Source organism: Nanorana parkeri, unplaced genomic scaffold (assembly GCF_000935625.1).
Source record: "Nanorana parkeri isolate BGI_ZX_2015 unplaced genomic scaffold, ASM93562v1 scaffold1207, whole genome shotgun sequence".
Lineage (NCBI taxonomy): Eukaryota > Metazoa > Chordata > Amphibia > Anura > Dicroglossidae > Nanorana > Nanorana parkeri.
In genome coordinates, this window is record NW_017307475.1 from 409,340 (window position 1) to 431,643 (window position 22,304).

A 22,304-nucleotide genomic window follows, 5' to 3' on the forward strand; every position below is an offset into this window, starting at 1 on the left:
ACCAGCATAGAAGTTAAATTATTAGTCTTGCAGTTATTAAGTGAAGACCTTAATCCCTTTTAAATAGTGATGCCACTTTTGCTTGGCAACAGTTGGTTGGTACCAAGCAAGTAATTAAGGTCTTTAAAAATGTAAGACAATGCCTTATATACCATTCAACCTAACCTTAAATTAGATTGTGCATTTAGACAGAAAGGTATGTGTCCAGCTTTCCACACAGGAAAAACTGGGTATATCCTGAATTGTTAAGTAAATGTATTCATAATGTATTAAGCAAATCTAAAGCTAACCACTGACAGTACAACCGGATTGTATATTCTCCTTTAGATTTACCAACAACTGCTTAGTTTGAAACCATTTTTTGAGATTGTAAAGGGTTACCAGCATAATGTTTAAATCTTTAAATCTTTTTTTCAAACTTTCGTTTTACATTGTAATAGTAAGATATATTCATTTTTGTACCGCTTGACCTGACTTCCGTAGACCGCACAGTCAGATTGTGCGTGCCAGCTTAATGCACATGACAATTTAGCACAGTTTAGTGTATCAATATTCTGTTTTCTTGAATTTAGAGAGAGAGGAGATGGGAGGGTGGGAGACTGTAAAGAGACAGGAGGGTGGGAGACTGCAGAGACCCAGGAGACAGGAGGGTGGGAGACTGTAGAGACCCAGGAGACGGGAGGGTGGGAGACTGTAGAGACCCAGGAGATGGGAGGGTGGGAGACTGTAAAGACCCAGGAGACAGGAGGGTGGGAGACTACAGAGATGCATTTGTTGCCTGGCCAGTCAAAGCCATCAATTAAATGTAAAGATTTCAAGTCTGGCCACAAAAATCATACTTTCACACTGTTTTAACATTTGTTGATAGACGAATTTATTAGGAGTACCATCAGTGGGTCAGGTGACTAATAGGCTTGCATTTTGAGCAGTAGCTGTACTGCATGGCAGGAAACAGAGCCTGCTTATGTAATAATCGAATATTGCCCCGTAAGCTATACATAGAGAATAGTTTAATAAAACTTGAACACACATTCATAGGATTATTTGGCTGATCCATTTTTACCTGTGAATCTAAAATAAATGCAAGGACTATATTTACAAATAAATAAATGAAAGTAATGGAAAACAATTCTGCTCATTTTAAAGAACATGTGTTAGTGGTACAAAAGGCCAATGTTAGTGGTACAAAATCTTTACAAATGTAAGACTCGAATTACACTTGCACTCCTGCATTCCTGCATTCAAAAGTTCCTGCTTCAAAGCAGTTTTTGTCACATTTAGCATCAATATTCAGCATCAGTTTTTGTCACATTTTCATCAGTATAACAACGTTTAGAGTTTCTAATCGGATTTTTGACACACAGAATTCTATTTTCTCTTATCTCCACTAAACTGAACACCGGTCCAGTCTGAATGATACCTTTGAAAACTGGATACCTGCATTAAATGCTTTTAGAAATGTGCTCTAAATGCAAATACATGCAGGTGTGACGCTGCATGTGTGAATGAGGTCTTAGGCTCTGTTCACACCTAGTCGTATCAAATATGCGCGTTTGTCGCGCGTTTCGTGACGCACGTTTTTACCGTGATTCGCAGTAAAAAACCGCACGACAAACGCGCGTTTCCGAGGGCTACTTGGCTGTATCCCAATGGAAACGTGCAACAAAAACGCCGCAAAGAAGCTCATGTACCTTTTCTGGCGTAGGCCGTTTTGTAGCACGTTCAGACGGGCTGAAATACGGCAAGATGTGAACCATACCCATAGAAAACAATGGGATTTTCATGTTTGAGCGTTTTGTAGAGCGTTCGTAGAGCGTTGAACGCGCTACAAAACGTACAGGTGTGAACCAGGCCTAACCAATTAGAATTTTAAAATGCAGCACAGAATAATGAGTAATTCTTCATGCAACTTGAGTTCTACTTATGCTTAAGAGCAGCAGAGCACCAGGTTTTCCTGTAGTCTGCTGACATCTATTCCAGGAACAGGTGGAAATCCTCAGTTTTACATTATCCTAACAAATCTAGGTAACCTGAGATTCCAGCTAAATATCGTAAAAATAAATAAATAGGGATTAAACTCAATGTACAAAAATGGTCTTTATGCTTGGGAGATTCAAAGTTTTGCTTAATGAATGAACTCTTTTAGCTGAAGGGGTTAATATAAATGTTTAATTCCACTTGCTGGTGACTTCCCTGAGATGAAAATGATAGAAGACTTATTGAAAGAAGCACTCCCAGTATTTATAATTTTGTGATGTCGTGGGTTTTAGGTCAGACACGTGTTTGCAGTACTGGAATTTTCAGGATTGCTATGACTCAGACCTGATTCCAGAAGAATTGCTCATGGTGTGTATGTTTACAGATGGGTCCCACACATCTTGCTCTTGACCTTTCTCACTGGAATTTATGTGACCAAAAAAGGATGTTTTCCATTTTTTTGCCACTATTTTCTGTTTCCTTAATAATTATAATATTATAGGTCATTAGTCATATAAAAAATCAGGCTTGGGCTGTTATTGTGGTTAAGTGAAATTAGACATGTTCTTTTTGTTTTAAAGTAGAACTTAAGCCAAAACTTTTTTTTTTTTATTCTGGTTAACATAAGGGAGGGTTGCAACCCCTATCAGCTTGTTTTATGTCATCTGTGTCCCACTGCGAAGATTTCCCTTTTCTTTCTGTTTGATTAGCCTAAACAGGAAGTGAGAGGAAATCCCTCAAAAGACAGGGAAATCCCTGGTGATCAGCAGGGTCACCAGAACTAATTTCTCCATTGGAAGATGTATCATCTATTCATGTTCTGATGACAATCCAAAATTTGGGATTTTCTTTCACTTTCAGTGATAATGGTCACCTGGGCGAATAGAGTGTGAGAATCTCCCTAAAGCTGTCCATACACCTTACAACCATTGCACGACTTTTGTTGTGCGATGGTTGTAAGGTGATTCAAATTTCGTACGATCTGCCCATCTTGGACAGGCAGATCGTACTTGCGATCATCGCAAGCCCTCCTGCTTGCGCACACCGGCCCATGCGGCATTCGTCTTATACCCATACATATCATCAGAATATTATTCCCATACAAGGTAAAATAATCTATGTTTTTTAAAATATCACCACTTAAATCTATATCGATGAAGTATATATTTTTACACAATTCATTTTTGAAGTTCTTTTTCCTAAAATTACACAGGGGTCCTGAATTACCAAGTGCAGTCACCAGATGAAGGTGCATTGGTTACTGCTGCCAGGAATTTTGGATTTATATTCAAGTCCCGAACGCCTGAGACCATCACTGTGCAAGAAATGGGGAGAATTGTAACATACCAACTTTTAGCAATATTAGATTTCAACAATGTCAGGAAAAGAATGTCTGTCATAGGTAAAGTATTTTTGATTTGCATGTTTTTTCATAGTGTGTCTTTCACATGCTTTCTTCCTGTCTCCTTTGTGTATATTTTTGGAAAGGTAGCCTGTCAGGACAGATGTGCTCTTTTTTGTTAGAGTAAACATATTTACCGGCCTCTGCATTTGTTGCTGTAAGGTGCCTGTGTGTAGAGATATTCTGCTTATTTCCTTTGATCTGGAAATAGCTCAAACCTTCACTTATACAGACTGAAATAGCTACATAGGCTTGGACTATAGTTGAAGCAGCTCTGTAGTGTGTCCCTGGGAAAGCATTCAAAGCTCACACAAAATCATTAGTACCATCCAGATAAGCCACTATGTTAAAATTATTTGGATACAAGTAGTGCGTTTATTTGGTAGTGGGGCGATTTATTTGTTAATGACGTTTTGTTTTATTGTTTTTACTTCTTTACATTTGTGAGGTAACTGGATCAAGTTAGATGGGATCTGATAATAGTACCAATTGGTCATTGTTAGATGACCTGCTGATGCAAGGTGAAGCGCTGGATGATTTACACCTACCTTCAGTACAAATCCTTAAGCTATACAGAAAATGCTTGTGATGTCAGAGAAATGTCACCAATTATTTTTTTTTGTCAGGTAAACATACAGTATTGCATATGAATATTTACTATTTGGAACCAGCAGGTGGAGCTATGTAAAGTCACTTCCTTGCAGCTCCTGTACTGAATATAGACCAGAATTAGTAAAAGCGGGGAGATGCCCCCTCCCACTCTGCTGGCAAAGCATGCTAATCAAGCAAACTAATAAGTACTATGAACGGGTATTGGTACAATAAGGATTTTATACAAAAAACAAAATGGTATAAAATTAGTCTATAAATATGTGAATTTAAAAAAATTTCAAGTAAAAAGAGGATAAACTATTATAGTATCCCTTTAATAAACACCACATTAATGAATCCAATATTATTTAACAGAACCAGTTAAAAAGGGTGTAGAACACCTGTCCTTAAAGAAGTGTAATTCTATTTTTGTTGAGCTCTTTCCATGGCAGTTATTTACATAGCAAAGATGTTTGCAAAGTTCACTGCAAAGTCCTACCTGCTGCTGTTCTCTATTAAGTCACACACGCATTCCATTTCATTTAATCCTATTTCTGGGTGCTAAGTGGGAGGGTCTCACTGGTGTAATCTGATGATCAGTTCCAGTATCATCATAATTAAATACATCTAGGAAAAGTAGTGATCCAGATTCCATTCCAATTAAATTATGACATAACATTATTGGGTTCGATCTGTACACTGTCACATGAGAGAAAAGGCTACATGCTCACACCATAAAGAAGAACGCTGGCAAACCTTTTATTAACCCTTGCAATGGGGCTACACCCGCACTGCAAGGGTTAACTGCTCGTTTTTGTCTAGGTGCTTTAACCACCTCCGGTCCATTGACCGTTCCTGAGCCTTATAATAGCGGGAGGGCATCTATAGATGTCCTTCCCGTCCCCCCGCTCGTGTGCAGCGCCCAGCGTGCACATGAGTGGGGAAACTGTCATAAATGTAAACAGCCAGCGACGGCTATATTCAAGCGATTGGGCGTCCCGATCACTTGTATTAGGTGTGGGTGTGCAACCCCTACCCGCCCCCGCCGCCGGTCCCGATATCCGCTGTGCCCGTTGTGGCTGGGGCCGGCACGGCGACTCTGTCACAGGAGATCAAAGGGAGGTCAGTACACAATCTCCCTTTGATCTCCTCTCCAGTCCCCGAATGCAGGAAGTGATGTATATTACATCACTTCCGCATTCAGTGTCACTCTCCGGCAACAGATGCCGGTGAGAAGCTGCTGAAGCAGATCTCTGCTTCATCAGCTTCTCTGGGGGTCCTTAGGTGACATTAGGGGTCTTGGAGACCCCTGATGTCTCCATAAAGAGGACCTGTTATGTGAATTGGCTATCACATAGGATTCACTGCAAAGTCCTACCTGCTGCTGTTCTCTATTAAGTCACACACGCATTCCATTTCATTTAATCCTATTTCTGGGTGCTAAGTGGGAGGGTCTCACTGGTGTAATCTGATGATCAGTTCCAGTATCATCATAATTAAATACATCTAGGAAAAGTAGTGATCCAGATTCCATTCCAATTAAATTATGACATAACATTATTGGGTTCGATCTGTACACTGTCACATGAGAGAAAAGGCTACATGCTCACACCATAAAGAAGAACGCTGGCAAACCTTTTATTAACCCTTGCAATGGGGCTACACCCGCACTGCAAGGGTTAACTGCTCGTTTTTGTCTAGGTGCTTTAACCACCTCCGGTCCATTGACCGTTCCTGAGCCTTATAATAGCGGGAGGGCATCTATAGATGTCCTTCCCGTCCCCCCGCTCGTGTGCAGCGCCCAGCGTGCACATGAGTGGGGAAACTGTCATAAATGTAAACAGCCAGCGACGGCTATATTCAAGCGATTGGGCGTCCCGATCACTTGTATTAGGTGTGGGTGTGCAACCCCTACCCGCCCCCGCCGCCGGTCCCGATATCCGCTGTGCCCGTTGTGGCTGGGGCCGGCACGGCGACTCTGTCACAGGAGATCAAAGGGAGGTCAGTACACAATCTCCCTTTGATCTCCTCTCCAGTCCCCGAATGCAGGAAGTGATGTATATTACATCACTTCCGCATTCAGTGTCACTCTCCGGCAACAGATGCCGGTGAGAAGCTGCTGAAGCAGATCTCTGCTTCATCAGCTTCTCTGGGGGTCCTTAGGTGACATTAGGGGTCTTGGAGACCCCTGATGTCTCCATAAAGAGGACCTGTTATGTGAATTGGCTATCACATAGGGGGTTTCTTAACTTTATTGCTATCACATAGGGGGCTAAGTGTAAAAAAAAGTTTTTATAAAAAATTAAAGCATTAAACAAATAAAGAAGCAAAAAAAATAGTCACAAATAAAAAGTAAAATAACACAAACATTTTTTAAAGTCCCCTGCCCCCCCACATACACATGCAAACATGCATCGGGTGCACCTATGTGCGAAAACGACGATTCCGTCTATTGTGCCGCACATGTTGCATATTGCCACGAACGTCAGAGTGAGAGCAATCATTTTGGGCCCTTAATTACTGATAACATTAAACTGATGAGTGGTAAAAGCTTTTAAAGCGTTGTTTGGTGTCTATTTACCCGACGTGACCCCGTCTTTTATATTTTACCAAAACATTGGGGTGATAATAAATGTTTCATAACATTTCATAGGGAAACAGGTTTTGTTTTCACAATTTAGGGTACTTTTTGTGTTATATAGTAAAAAATAAAAACCCCAGTGGTGAATAAAAACCACCAAAAGAAAGCTCTATCTGTCCCCAAAAAATGGTATAAAATTCATCTCAGTACAGCGTTGCATGACTTAATAAATGTCAGTCAAAGTACCGCCGCGCTGAATACTAAAAAATGGCCTGGCCAGGAAGGGGGTTTAACACCCTGGTCTTTAAGTGGTTAAAGTGTATGTAAACCCTAACAATTAATTTCTCTTATTAGCTTCCTTTTGGCTGTCTAAATACACCACTGAATGTTTTTGTTTTTTTCGGTTACATTAGTACAAAAAAGTACAAAAAATACTTGTTTATATTGTCAGAAATCTTGTGAGCTGATAACTTCCTGTGCTTTCTGCCTGTGCAAAAGGAGGGGTTATTGAGATGAGGGGGAGGGAGATGAGGAGAGGTATGTGTTCTTTGTAATGAATCAGAAATTGAGTAGGCGGGGCTCACAACACATGCTTTGGAATTCAGAGCAGAAAATACACTTTGTTGTCATGTCAAAGAGGAAGATGCATAGGAATTGCATTCATATTCCATTTCTATTATTTAGTAAAAGTGGAGTTTTAAGCGAGCAGATACATTGGAGTACTTTTAAATTGCTGCGATTTCTTTGAAACATGTTGATCTCCATAGGCAAGAGCTAGCTGCTTTGTTCAAATAGATGAAAATTCCAAGTTGATGAAAATCAGATCTTCCCTCAAATAAAATAGTTATATTTAGAAAATGTGTATTCTTCTCTTTGATTTTTGTCTCCACATTTTTTTTTGTTTTGTTTCTCCTAGCACTGTCTACCTCTTTTTGGATAAATCCCATGTTCTTTCCCTCTTATTCTCCCCTTTGGCTCCTCTTAAACTTATGCCTCAACCTCCCTTTTTGTTTTTTGTGTTTCTCTGATCTGTTGTCTTAGTGTTATCTGATTATTTTCTTTCATATACAGATAATAATAATAATAATAAAAAGGACCTTATTAGCACAAAAGCTGTTTGTAAATAATATCCTATTTTAGCTTAAAGCTAAACACCAAGCAAATATAAAAAACACAATTCACTGCAGCTATGTATGCATTTATAAACCATTCAATGTATTTTATTAATGCAATTATAAGTACCTTAAAGCATAGCCACACCCAAAAAGCAAAAATTGAATATATTGCATGTAATCAATTGTGTGCATATATATGGTTCAATCTCTGATTATCTAAAGCAGAGCTGTGCCCTCCATTGAGCGCAGAAAAAAGGATTTTACAATAAAATTTGCTGCTCATGTGATCGATCCCTCCTTTTCTAATGTCACAACACTGATCATGTAGCTGAGGCAGGTAGTCCTTCCCGCTCATCACAAAGGAAGGAAAAAGTGAATAGAATGCAAGTGTGAGTTTTACCAAACAGCACAGTCTGCAATGATGTTTGCTAACATTCTTGCAATGTAAAAAACAGGCATGGAAAATAATATTTTGTTGCTCAAAAATGTGGAGTTACACTATAACAAATAGTTAAAGTATTAGGGGCTTTTAATAAATGTTAATTACAGTTTAGACTCACTGTAAACAAATTATATCTGTTTTGTAAAAGAAGTGAAAAGAGTTCTAATCCCCATAACCCTATATTACGATTTATTGTTCTTTCTGAGCCAGGAAGGCCATTACATATAGAGAAAGTTTCTTTCAGCTTAGATGTGGAAGGTTTACATGGGCCATGTGAAAAGAAAAAAAAAAACATCCAGCTCCTAAAACACAAATTGGCTGTAAGTTGCAGTTGTCCTCAGAGGTTTCCTAACCAAAACCATGAATAGATAGAGAATTCTGTTCTTCATCACATTTCTCTCTCCACCCCTTTCGTGTCTGCTAATCCACATGGAGACTAAAGAGACCAGTAAACATGTTTCTCCAGTCAGTGGGAGTGAATTGTGTGTAGTAAGGCATGAAATAGAGAAAAGTCAGGGGATGGTTTGATGAAGATGGATGCATCGGGGTACATCCTACTGTTTTACAACTTAAGACATGCACCGTTTTTCTAAGCACTAATATATACAGGTGATATTTAATCAAGCAATTACGTGGGAAAAAATATCTATAATTGTGTTTTACTGTGTATTTGCATTTTATTTTAAACACGAAATTTGCAGCAGAATGGCTCCCAACTTATTTGAGCCAGTTTACTCAGACTTCAGCTTAAAAACGTTAGTCTTAAAAACATCAAGTACTGCATATATTTACAAAAGATGAGAAAAGATGTTAATCCCCTTAAGGAACTCTTCAGCTACATTTGGGGAGATTTTGTAAGGTGATTTGTGCACTAAGCTTGCCTTCACTGATCCATGTTTTTCAGAGCTGCTATTTAATACTTTCCTGCGATCACTTGTTGTTTGTAAGTCAATAGGTTGAATCAATAGGCCATATTCTCACATACTGTATACTGGCAAACATAGTACCACACTGAAGTAGTCTTGTTTTGGGTTGTATAGCCAATGTTTAGCATGTTGAACGGTAGTAAATTAATAAAGTGGGAAACCATGCAATTTGTTATTTGTGTCATAGTGTTCTGCATAGTTTATCATTTTATTTGCTAATACAATTATCCCTTTTTCCACAGTACGAAATCCAGAAGGACAGATTAAACTTTATTGTAAAGGAGCAGACACTATTTTATTTGAGAGGCTCCATGTCCATAGTGAAGAATTAATGTACATCACTTCAGATCACCTCAATGTGAGTTTTTTTCTTTATTTATGCAGGAAATGCATTTACCAGCATCTTTCCTATACCTGTTAACACAACACACACATACTTCTTATTGAAGACATGACTTCCTACTGGAAGTTTATTTCAGAGATTTATATTTGTATTGATGGCACCATACATTATACACAATGATTTGTAGTGCACCATCATGCAGAAGGGCACTGTTTAATGTAGGTGTTCCTACTAAAAATGAATTACTTCTGTGCATATGAATACAGGTTTTTACAAGTGCAAAGAAATATTAGAGTGAAGTTAGTCACATAAAAAGAATATATAATTTTTAGGGCTGCGGAAATTAACGATTAATTCCGCAATTAATCGGTAAAATATTTGTTCGATTAAAATGCTTTTGATCGCTAATGAAAATACTCACCTCTCCGCCGGCTTCCGGGAGTCCGGTCGGAGATCCGGTAACGTCACGGACATCGACATCACCGAACTCCTCCCCCCTTCCCCAAGTGGCTCCGTCGGCTAACGAAGGGAAGGGGGAGGAGTCCGGTGACGTCGATGTCCGTGATGGCTAACGAAGGGATGGGGAGGAGTCCGGTGACGTCGATGTCCGTGGTGTCACCGGACTTCTCCCCCCTTCCCTTCGTTAGCCGACGGAGCTGTGGCCAGGCGTACATGGATAGCCATAGCAGCACAGGCAAGTATTATGGGGGGCAGTGTCACAACGCAGCTTTTCCAAAGATGCGTTGCAAAGAAGATTGAAATATGTAGCTGGATGACTGAGATGTGCAACTCTGCCTCTACCTGTGACAGCTGTCAGTAGATCGGGGTGGGATCACTGAGTGGAGCCCAATCAAACCATTTGCTATGGTGCCCCGTTGATTTGTAGTTACACCGCTGCTGATGGCTACACACAGACTTTTAACTGACTAATTTCTGCCCTGCATTTGTTTTAGCAGCAGGTGAGGACTGTGGTGAATCCCAATCTCAATTCACAATACTATGTTTACTACGATTGAGTAGATTGCAAGCAATTCTTCAGTATAAATTGAAAAAAAAAAATAAACCCTGTTTCTTGTATTTGTGGATGTTCACTAATGATCAAATATTAGAATAAATGTTATATATAATATTATATTACATTTACCACTGACTAATGCAGAGTTGCAATGCAAGCAGATCAGCCAAAAGTAGTTGGATCTGTATGTGCGTTTATAATTAATCGAAATTAGTCGATTAATCGATTTTAAAAATCGATTAATCGAACACGAAAATTTAAATCAGTACCAGCCCTAATAATTTTCAGCTCACTGTTGCACAACATGATCTTGTGTTTTTTATCTAGGAGTGTGCTGGTGAAGGCCTGCGGACTTTAGCCTTGGCATATAAAGACCTCAACGAAGATTACTTTAAATGGTGGCTGAAGATCCATCATGAAGCCAGCATTGCTTTGGAGAACAGGGAGGAACAGCTCGCAGATGCTTATGAACAAATAGAGAGTGACATGATGGTATGTTCCAGCCTAATTTGATTGTTTGTTGCAAGAGAATGTGTAGAAAACCAGAGAGGATCAGAATGATGCTGTTTTTTTTTATCATTAGAAGTTAATAAAGCACATTGACACAAACATACCATAAGGTCAACTGTACTTAATATACTTATTTAGTCTTTAAAATAATACACAAAAGTTTTAAAAGAATCGCATACTAGAAAGTCCCTAGGAAAGATTTGCATTCCATTTATTTTACCAGCAAAACGTTACAGGTATTTATTCACAGATTGAAACCGAAAGTGCTACACCTAAACATTACTTAGACTGCATGCACTTAACATAAAAAATTAGGTGCTAGGTCTACTTTAAGCCACTCAACAGATGTATATGGGAAATGTATTTGTTGATCCTGAAAATTCTCTTGGATGTTTTTGGCAAAGTTTTTGAGGGACACAGAAATGTAGTAGTTCCTCGTCTAGCCATACACTTGTAGTTTTCCCTTGTCCTGCCCGTGGGCTAAACAAGAGGAACCATTGAATTCCCACATCCATGCTAACAGCGTGGATGGAGGAATCCTCTCTGCCAACTATTTTACTCCGCTGACTCCGGCTCCTTTGATTTTTCAGTTGAAGTTTGTCAAGCTAGGTGATGCAGATGGGGCCAGGTCCTGCTGAATCAGCCCAAATTTGAGCCATGTATGGTTGCCACCTTCAGAAAATGTGGACACTGCCAAACAAAAAACATTAAGCCAGCCTTTGTAGGACCCTACCTCCAGTCTTCATACCTCAGTTTTTTTTGCCAGTCTCATAGGAGGTTTGACACCACCTATAATCGTTCCTTTCTATTTTTACCCTAATTAAGATATTCCATAGATAGTTTTTTTCTTTGGCGACTTTATTCAAGACTTGTGCTAATCTCTTCACAGTAGCTATCTGGATCAGTGTATACTCAACTTTGGATGCCATACCTGCACTGTGCTGGACCGAATAATGTATTGTTAGCCTGAAATGTCACCTTTAGGCTCAGGGCTCTGCATTGTGGCGCTTTCCAGACTCTGTGTACTATGTTAGCCACAGAGCGCTCTCTAGATCCAGAGCTGAAGACTCACTTTGTGAGTAAGACTATGTGGCATTTAGTAGAACAGTGTTTGCAACTGTACTGAAGATTGCAGGGCTTGCCTTGAATGTGACTTTCATACACAGGACTTTGCATGGTGGCACATTGTGTGACTAGTCAGGCTGAAGCAGAGAGCTACCTCATAGTCAGTTCCGTTGGGCACCATTTTAAAATTTCTGCGACTACAATCTTACCATGGTAACTATTAAGGCTGAGAGAACTGGATCATCTGGTCTCCTGTTCCATTCCCCTGCCCACCTACAGTGACTTGGTGACTTCGGCCTCCTGCAACCCTAACCAGCACTAGCTGCTTGCATTTGTGAGTATGCAAGTGACCAAGTGACGAGGGAGTATAGATTCGGCTTCCCGGCCAATCAGGAAGCCGGGGGGGGCGATTAATTGGTAACGAGGAAGCAGCCAGGAGAGAGAGCAAGGAGAGACAGCCAGGAGAGAGAGTGAGGGAGTTTTTTTTTTTCGTTGGTAAATCTCATGTAGCTCGTCATTTGAAAAGTAGATCTTAACACAAAAATTGTGGGCACCCCTGATCTAGAGGCTGCAAGATCTTCATCTTCAGAAAAATTTGAGAACTCCCCCTACACCTGACTAGGGGACTGACTCCCTACCCTGAACAGTATGTATTTCGTGTACACAGGGTTTCTTTTTCTTAGACTCAAGATTCCTGCATCTAATGTTCCTCAACTTAAAACAGTGAGGGTTATGCACTTGGGTGTGGCTCCTTTCCTCCTGATGTCTTGCTGGCTTAACATTATTTTGTTTGCAAGGGTCCAAGCCCTGTGAAGGCAGCAGTATAACCCTAAATTTCTAAGAATTACTAAATTTTTATGCCCCTCATTGGACTGTGCACACACAAATAATAGTCACTCACTGACCTTTAACCTCAATGTAACCTTTAAACTATCTTTACACACAGCAAATTCTGGTATTTTTAACCACTTCTAACCAGCTTTAATTGCTTAAAATAATCACATGGATGTAGGCAAACTACCATCATTTATAGATTGATTTATTTCTCTTTATATGTATATAGCTGGCATGGTGATTGCCTGCCTTGATCCGCTTGTTTTTTGTTTTTTTTGTGTGTGACCAAATGCTAGTCAGATATGGTTTAAATTGTGATATATCTGTGTGCATTACCAACACTAACCCTAAGTTAACCTATAAATCTTCAACCTAAGCCCTAGCCTTTAAGGGCCAATGCCCACAGGCTTTGGGCTTTTGTTGATGGCATCAACATCAACTTGACATCAGATTGAGACACTTTTGGGATCATATAGAATTTGTTGACAAGTACATTCGACCTGCAGTTGACTTTCTTCTGATCATGCTTCAAGTAGGTTTTGCATTCCCATAGATCTGTATGGGAATGCAAAAGACACTCTAAGTGGATAAAAGCCTATTGACACAAATTTTAATACTAAACCTAAACTTCAGGGGACGTTGATATTGTCACAGCTCTAGTAGTGATTTAAGTACTCTCACATAGAATTTATGTGGTAAAAAATGTTCCACCTATTTATTACGTGTTAAATTATTAGTTTTAAAAAGTAAGTGCATCAGAATATTGGTGTCTGATAAAATGACAAGTGAAAGGTCCTTGAATTAAACCAGAGATTAAGGATTCATCTTCATTCCTACCATACCCATGCACAAATGTAAAAAAAGAAGAGAATTTCCAAAATGGCATAGACATGGCACTGGTACAGTGTTTTACTCTTTTCTGAAAAGCTACCAACATAAATGTTGAAAAGTAATGGCAATATGATGATATATCACCAGTGAGTTTTCTGTTACAGCTACTAGGTGCTACTGCAATAGAGGATAAGCTGCAAGAAGGAGTGACAGATACTATTGCTAGTCTCCTGCTGGCCAACATTAAGCTGTGGATCCTAACTGGAGACAAGCAGGGTAATGCGTAACATTAGTCACATGTATATACTGGTCTGGGTGTAGTGGTAATGCTTAACATTAACAACATGTATATACTGGTCTGGGTGTAGGGGTAATGCTTAACATTAGTAACATGTATATACTGGTCTGGGTGTAGTGGTAATGCTTAACATTAGTAACATGTATATCCTGGTCTGGGTGTAGTGGTAATGCTTAACATTAGTAACATGTATATCCTGGTCTGGGTGTAGTGGTAATGCTTAACATTAGTAACATGTATATCCTGGTCTGGGTGTAGTGGTAATGCTTAACATTAACAACATGTATATACTGGTCTGGGTGTAGTGGTAATGCTTAACATTAGTAACATGTATATACTGGTCTGGGTGTAGTGGTAATGCTTAACATTAGTAACATGTACTCTAATGGTTACTAACCAAAGTTTGGATTGACAGATGGCCATGCACAACCTTTCCCAAATAGCAGACATCCACCCACCCACACCACCAAGCTCTGATTAGTCCTTCATACAGTGAAAATAGATAGGCCTTATCCAGATAAACATATAATACATATAGTTAATACATTTACTAGTTGCACCTCCACGGAGAACATTTGTGAACATATGCACACATTTTTTTCCTATTTTGACATTTTTAACATTCAACAAATAGTCACACTATTGCTGCTATTTAGACAAAGATTAGAAAACAGATGTGGTGACATGCTGAGAGCAGAATTCCTTCCAGGAGCTCATAATGCCTTATATTTCTAATATTAATGGCACGCAAACATGCAGTATTAACAAATATATGTCATTTATTAGGCATTATGACAGCAAAGACAAATGTGCAATGAACTGAAATCACAGCTGGTACATTCAAATTGTAATATTTTGCAGGAACATCACATTTAGAAGGATAGAATGAGCGCTATGGTGTTAAAAGGATTTGCTAATCGTGTCATGCATAATTTGCAATAAGTATTTGTATTTTATTACTTTAACCCCTTCATGACTGAGTGTGTTTTTAGTTTCTGTTCGTTAATGACGTATGCATTTTTTACATTTTTGATATGTGATTCTTATATGGCAGTAATATACTTTCTTACTAAGTGCACCCACACATATTATATATTGTTTTTTACAATACAGATAGGGCTATATATGTATATCACATATGTGTGCCTAACGCCTCACTTAGGATGAATAAAATATTTTAAAAAATGAGGAAAAACACGTCAAGAACACTTTTTTTTTTCATTAATTTTTTTGTCCTTTATTTGGAAACACCTCGCATCCCTAGGATTTTAGAAAATGTTCTGTACTTCTAAGCCTAAACCTACAAGCTAACTTTTAATTTTTTTTTCTATAAAAGCTTATAGTGGTCACCTGGCATACAATGTCACTAAGTATCGCAATTAGTGACAGTGACATACTTTGAACATCGCTGTCATGAGGGGGGTTAAATACAAAAAAAGAATCCCTTAGGGTGAAAAACAAATCTGCAGCTCAGCTGCAGATTAATATTAATTAAAAAATCAATTAAATTAATTTTTGGCTATCATTAGGTTGCTCCATACTTAGGAACAGCCAATAATTACCTTATTGACACTGATCCAATCCTATACAGCATCTCTATGCACCTTAATATATACAGTCTTTGTACTTCCAGTTCATGTTTTTTTTTTTTTGTTTAAATTTCATGTAGAATTTTTGGCTTTTTTTCCCCATAGAAACTGCCATGAACATTGGTTACTCTTGCCACATGCTCACAGATGACATGAATGATATTTTTGTAATATCTGGTCACTCAGTAACAGAGGTTCGAGAAGAACTAAGGTATATGGCAATCCTTTTCATTGTCTTTTTTTAAATCGTGTGGTCTGTACTACATCACCTAACATTTTTCTTTTTCCTTCTTCAAGAAAAGCAAAGGAAGCAACTTTTGGACAGAGCAGAAGCCTATTTAATGGCCACCAATTCTCTGAGAAAATGAACGACATAAAGGTTGAATCTGTTTATGAGGAAACTGTAACTGGTGAATATGCCATAGTCATAAATGGACACAGTCTGGTAAGGGTTGCCATAATTGACAACATAAACTTATATTATTATTATACAGGATTTATATAGCGCCAACAGTTTGCGCAACACTTTAGTGTCCTTATTGCACTGCAATAAGGCCAAGTTTGGCAAAGACTAAACTTTATTACTTACTTTAATGTCTAATGATGGACAGAGATCTTCTTTTTTTTTCCAGATATGCTTGCTATTATATGCAGATCATTTTTTTTACAATTTCTGATTGTCTAGCTAATGTTCTCTTTTCACTACAAAAGCGGTCAAAGTTGGTTAGCAAATATGTGACATCCTGGCAGTCACTTTAAATTTTTTGATGCAATTTAAGGTCCGGTCTTATTTAAAAGCGAGACATTGTTAATATTGTTCAAAAACAAGAAGCTGTATAGTCACTGTTGCCTTCTTTTCTTTCAATTGGAATGCTGTCAATATACACTACCGGTCAAAAGGTTTAGAACACCCCCATTTTGCCAGTTTTTATTGAAATTTATGTACTTTAATGTCTCAATTAAATTAAATAAAGCTGAAAATAAAACATAGAACAAATAAACAATTGGACATCCAAAAGAAATCGTGGAATCATTTTCATTAACAAAAAGTAATTACATTTTTTGACTCCTCAGAGTAAGCCACCTTTTGCAGATATTACAACCGAACACACTCGTCGCATTCTTTCTACAACAGAAATCAAATATTGTTTGGAAAGTTCTTCCCAACACTGTTGCAGAGATTGCACTTGACGGTTGCTTTGCTTTCACCCTTCTGTCCAGTTCATCCCAAACCAGGTCGATGGGGTTTAATTCTGGAGACTGTGCTGGCCATTCCATGATTGAAGCCTACCATCTTGTTCTTTTCTTCTAAGGTAGTTCTGATTATTATCTTTGTGTAGGATAAAGCCCTGACCAACTAGGCATACACCAGAGAGTATTGCTTGGTGCTGCAAAATGCTGGTAGTAGTTTTGGTTCAGGTTGCAGCTTACTCTGTGCAATTCGCCGACTATGGATCCAGCAAAAGAGCCTCAGACCATCACGCTTCCATCTCCATGTTTGACAGTTGGTATCTCACACCAAGGAACCATCCTTTCGCCTACTCAACGACGTACAAAAACCCTGTGTGATGAATCGAATATCTAAAATTTTGATTTAATCGGTCCATAAGACCTTTTTCCAGTCGTCAGTATTGCACCAGCGGTGTTTCATGGCCCATGCAACCCACTTTGTTTTTATTTTGCCATCTTGGCAATGGCTTTCTTACTGCCACTCGACCTTTCAAACCTGCAGCTCAATGTTTTCTCTTCACAGTTGGAACTTTGATCAGTGTTAAGTTGTGCTTGAAGCTGCTGTTAGGGTCCTGTGAGCCGCCTGTCACGCAAGCTGTTGACTCTCAGAAACTTGTCTTCTAAATCTGTTGTGGATTTGGGTCTGCCAGACCTCTTCCTGTCAGAGTTTCCTCCAGTTTCCAAGTGCCTTTTGGTGGTATAGGAAACTGTACTCACTGACACTTTGGCTTTCTTTGCAATTTCTCTAAAGGAAAGACCTACAGTTTAAAGGCTATAATGGTCTGTCTGTCTTTCTTTGTTAATTGCCATTTTCTCGCCATTTTGAGAGCAATATACTACTTCCTGCAGTACAATATCCATGTCCAAATATTGTTTAAGAGGGTGTAGTAACACAGTCTGTTCCAACACTGCTTTTCTAAAGACAGAGAGCTTGTGAGTGATCAATAAAAGTTGGGACACCTCTAGGAATTGTCAGCATAAACTTTGTGTTTAGGCATCCATCAGTCGACAGACAAATTGCCTATACAAGGAGACAGTTTAATACTGTGGCTACTCTTCCTAGAAGTGGGCACCCAGCCAAGATGACTGCCAAGGCACAATGCAGAATCTTAAATGAGGTAAAGAACCACCCATGAGTAACAGTTAAAGGCTTGAAGACTTCACTGGAAGTGGCAAGAATTCCTGTTCATGAGTCTACCATACAGAAGTCTTTTTTAACAGGCAGGGTGTCCATGGCACAACACCACAGAGGAAAACCTTGGCAAACCTCAGCGCAACTGGAAAAATGTTTTGTGGACAGATGAAACAAAAGTTGAATTGTTTGGTAAGAATACTCAGCACGATGTATGATGCAAAAAGGGCACAGCTTACCAACATGAAAACATCATCCCAACGGTGAAGTATGGTGGAGGGAATAAAATGATTTGGGCTTGATTTGCTGCCTCAGGGTCTGGACCACTTGCCATCATCGAGGGGAAAATTAATTCCCAAGTTTTCCCAAATACCCTACAGGATAATGTCAGTTTGGCTGTCCACCAGCTGAAGCTTAGTAGGAGTTTGGTGATGCAGCAGGAAAGTGACCCCAAGCATATGAGAAAATGCACCTTTTGGAGTGGCCCAGTCAGAGCCCAGACCTTAACCCCATAGAGATGCGGCGGAATGACATCAAAAGAGCCGTTCACACCAGACATCCTACAAATGTGTCTGAGCTGATGCAGTTTTGTAAAAATAAATAGTCAAAAAGTCCTCCTGAACATTGTCAAGGTCTGATCCAGAGCTACTGAAAGTGCTTGTTTGAAGTCATTGCTGCCAAAGAAGGTTTGACCGGCTATGAACTCCAACGGTTCATTTACAGTGGCTTGCAAACATTTCACCCCCTTGGCTTTTTTCCTATTTTGTTGCATTACCCTCTGGAATTAAAATTGATTTTTATTTAGATTGCATGCAATGGACATACACAAAATAGTCCAATATTGTGAACTGAAATCAAGAAAATAACTTGTTTAAAAAATACATACATATGTATTCTCACCCCCTTTGCTATAAAGCCCCTACATAAGATTGGGTAGCAACCAATTACCTTCTGAAGTCACATAATATGTATGTGTTCGCTCACCTCCCGATCTACTGAGCCGACGTATGACAGTCTCATTGTCACAGGTCGGCTAGAACTATGAGGTGAGTGAAAAGCACTCACCTCATAGTTCTCCTTTAAAGAAAGACCACCTGTGTGCAATCTAAATGTCTCTCTCATCTCTGTTGTGAAAGGCCCCAGAGTCTGCAACACCACCGAGCAATGGGCACCATAACGAGCAGGAAGCTCTCCAAACAGGTCAGGGACAAAGTTGTGGAAAAGTACAGATTAAAGTTGGGTTATAAAGAAATATCCGAAACTTTGAACATCAGGTGGAGCACCTAAATCTATTATTAAAAAGTGGAAAAAATATGGTACCATGTATGTTTGTTACCAATATGGTAACAAACTTGCCAAGAGAGCGCTGCCCACCAAAATTCACAGACTAGGCAAGGAGGGAATAGTCAGAGAGGCAACAAAGAGACCAAAGATAACCTTAAGGGAGCTGCAAAGCACCACAGTGGAGATTGGAGTATCTGTTCATAGGACCACTTTAACCCGTATACTCCGCTGAGCTGGCATTCACGGGAGAGTGGCCAGAAAAAAAGCCATGGTTTTACAGACAAAAATAAACAAACACGTTTGCTGTTTACCAAAAGGCATGTGGGAGACTACCCAAACATATGGAAGAAGGTACTCTGGTCAAATGAGACTAAAATTAAGCTTTTTGGCCTTCAAGGAAAATGCTGTTTGCCGCAAACCCAAGATCTCTTATCACTCTGAAAACACCATGCTGATGAAAAACATCCCTAAAGCATGATGCTGCCACCATCCTGCTTCACTGTGGGGATGTTTTTCATCAACATGATCTGGCAATCTGGTCAGAATTGAAGGAATGATGGATGGCGCAAAATACAGAGATATTCTTGAGGGAAACCTGTTTCAGTCTGCCAGAGATTTAAGGCTGGGGCAATGACCCTAAGCATGCTGCTACACTTGAGTGGTTTAGGGGAAACATATAAATGTCTTAGGATGACCTAGTCAAAAAAGGCCAATCCAATTGAGAATCTGAGGCATGACTTCAAGATTGCTGAACACCTGCGAAAGCCATCCAACTTGAAGGAACTAGAGCAGTTTTGCCTTGAAGAATTGGCAACAATCACAATGGCTAGATGTGCCAAGCTTATAGAGACATACCCCAAGAGACTTGCAAATGTAATTACTGCAAAAGGTGGCTCTAGAAAGTATTGACTTTGGGCGGTGAATAGTTGTGCTTAAGTTTATTGTTTTTTCTTTTGTCTTATTTCTTGTTTGTATTACTATAAAAAATATTTTTCATCATCAAAGTGTTGTGTGAATCACAAAGTGCATGTTGTGTGAATCAAATGATAAAAAAAACAAAAATCCATTTAAATTCAAGGTGATAATGCAATAAAATAGGAAAATTGCCAAGCGGGTGAATACTTTTGCAAGCACTGTAAATGTTTAATGGGTGTGCTCAATAAAGACTCTAGAAATTAGAATTGTTTTTGTGTTATCAGCTTAAGCACGTTGGGGGGAATTTATTAAAACTGGAGCAGACAAAATCTGGAGCAGCTGTGCATGGCAACTAATCAGCTTCTCTCTTTCGATTTTCAATTCTTAACTGAACAAACTGAAGAGAGAAGCTGATTGGTTGCCCTGAACAATTGCTCCAGATTCTGTCTGCTTCAGTTTTGATCAATTCCCTTCATTGTGCTTAGTGTAACAAGGTATTTCCCTCATTGTGTTTGTCTATTGTGACTTAGATGAGGTTCAGATCACTTTTTATGGCAAATTACTGCAGAAAACAAGTTGATTCCAAGGGGTTCACATTTTGCTTTTAGTCACAATTTCAACTATTTTCATATTCCTCGGGTGAGTCCATCAGAGCTTTTTTTTATTACTATTTTTGTATTCCTAATTTCAGTCAGCTACATTAACCTCCTGCCGTCTGCCCGTTAAGAAAAAACAGACGGCAGACTCGCATTGGCGAGTTGCCGTCTACAGATGGCAATTTTTCCTGCTCGCGCGTGCCCCATAGTGCGCGCACGGGCATTAGAGGGAGCTCAGCATCTTCCTCCTTGCTGATCTCCCTCCGTGCTGTGAATGCAGAAGTGATGTAATTACATCACTTCTGCATGCACTTGTCAGTCATCTGGCTGCTATAGCCAGAGAGAAGAAGCTGATGAAGCAGATCTCTTCTTCATCCGCTTCTTTTGGGGTCCCCAAAAGGACAGTGTCCATAAAGAGGACAGTCAGTGTGCCTTTGCTAATATATAGGGGGATTGTATCCCCCTATGTAATAGCAATAACAATAAGTGTAAAAAATATATATATAATTAAAAAAAATAAGTCACAAATAAAAAACAGTAAGCCCCCCCAAAATGTTTAAGCCCCCCCCCCTCGTTTACGCACATATAAACGTAAAGATGCGTCAGCGCTACACATGTTACATATCGCCGCGAACGTCGGAGTGAGAGCAATAATTAGGGCAATCACTGATAACACTAAACGCATGAGCGGTAAAAGCTTTTAAAGCGTCGCCTATGGCCAATTTTGTGTAATGTCGTTTTTTGAGGTTTCGCGTGCATACGCAATTTTAAGGCTTGACATGTTTGGTGTCTTTTTACCCGAAGTGACCCCGTCTTATATATTTTACAAAAAAATTGGGTAATAATAAATGTTTTCAAATTTAATATAGGGGAAACAGTTTTTTTTAATTTTCTGTAATTTTTTCTTAATATATAAAAAAATAAAAACCCCAGTGGTGATTAAATACCATCAAAAGAAAGCTCTATCTGTCCCCTAAAAAAGGGTATAAAATGTATTTCAGTACAGAGTTGCATGACGGAATAAATGTCAGTCAAATTGCCGCAGCGCTGAATCCTGAAAAATGGCCTGGATGGGAAGGGGGTTTAACACCGCGGACTTCAAGTGGTTAATTGTGTGTTGTAAAATGCTTTTGCACATTGAAATTGAACAGTAGATTTGAAGCTGCTTTACAGCTGCGCAAGTATTCTTTCTTGTAAATGTAAGAGCTCAAACTGACCTTAAAAATATTTAATACAAGTCTGATATCCTGTGTACTATGGTTAAAATCTCTCCAGTGGGATTCCAGTAAGTCGAGAGCTGTTTGTCTTGCCAAAGAAATGTGTTTTGATTAGGGAATGTGTTTCTTGTACTAATATTGGAACGTAGGACAGTGAAGAGAACGGCTATAGTCAAGCATTCACCTCATTGTTATGTTTGACCTAACAGATCAAACAATGATAAACTGTTCCACTGGGAAGATCTCAGTCTAGAGAGCATGAAGAATTGATCTGGTTTAACTGTAAATTATACTTATCAGCTGAGTGTGTTCTACTTCATTTATTTCATGTCATTTTTTATTTCTACATTTAAAGGGACTGTGTGTGTGTGTATATATATACATGTATGTGTGTAATATATATATATATAT

At 39.1% G+C, this 22,304-nt stretch overlaps 1 protein-coding gene across 1 annotated transcript in view; it reads left to right on the top strand.

The window, feature by feature from the left end:
* LOC108796986 (probable phospholipid-transporting ATPase IM) overlaps positions 1–22,304 on the top strand; it is a 209,310-nt gene that overhangs the window by 162,490 nt on the left and 24,516 nt on the right. The window contains exons 15-20 of the mRNA XM_018568555.1: positions 3,191–3,379; positions 9,277–9,392; positions 10,720–10,884; positions 13,797–13,908; positions 15,625–15,730; positions 15,817–15,964. Of these exons, the coding sequence (XP_018424057.1) occupies positions 3,191–3,379; positions 9,277–9,392; positions 10,720–10,884; positions 13,797–13,908; positions 15,625–15,730; positions 15,817–15,964 (836 nt within the window). The remainder of the gene's footprint in view (positions 1–3,190; positions 3,380–9,276; positions 9,393–10,719; positions 10,885–13,796; positions 13,909–15,624; positions 15,731–15,816; positions 15,965–22,304) is intronic.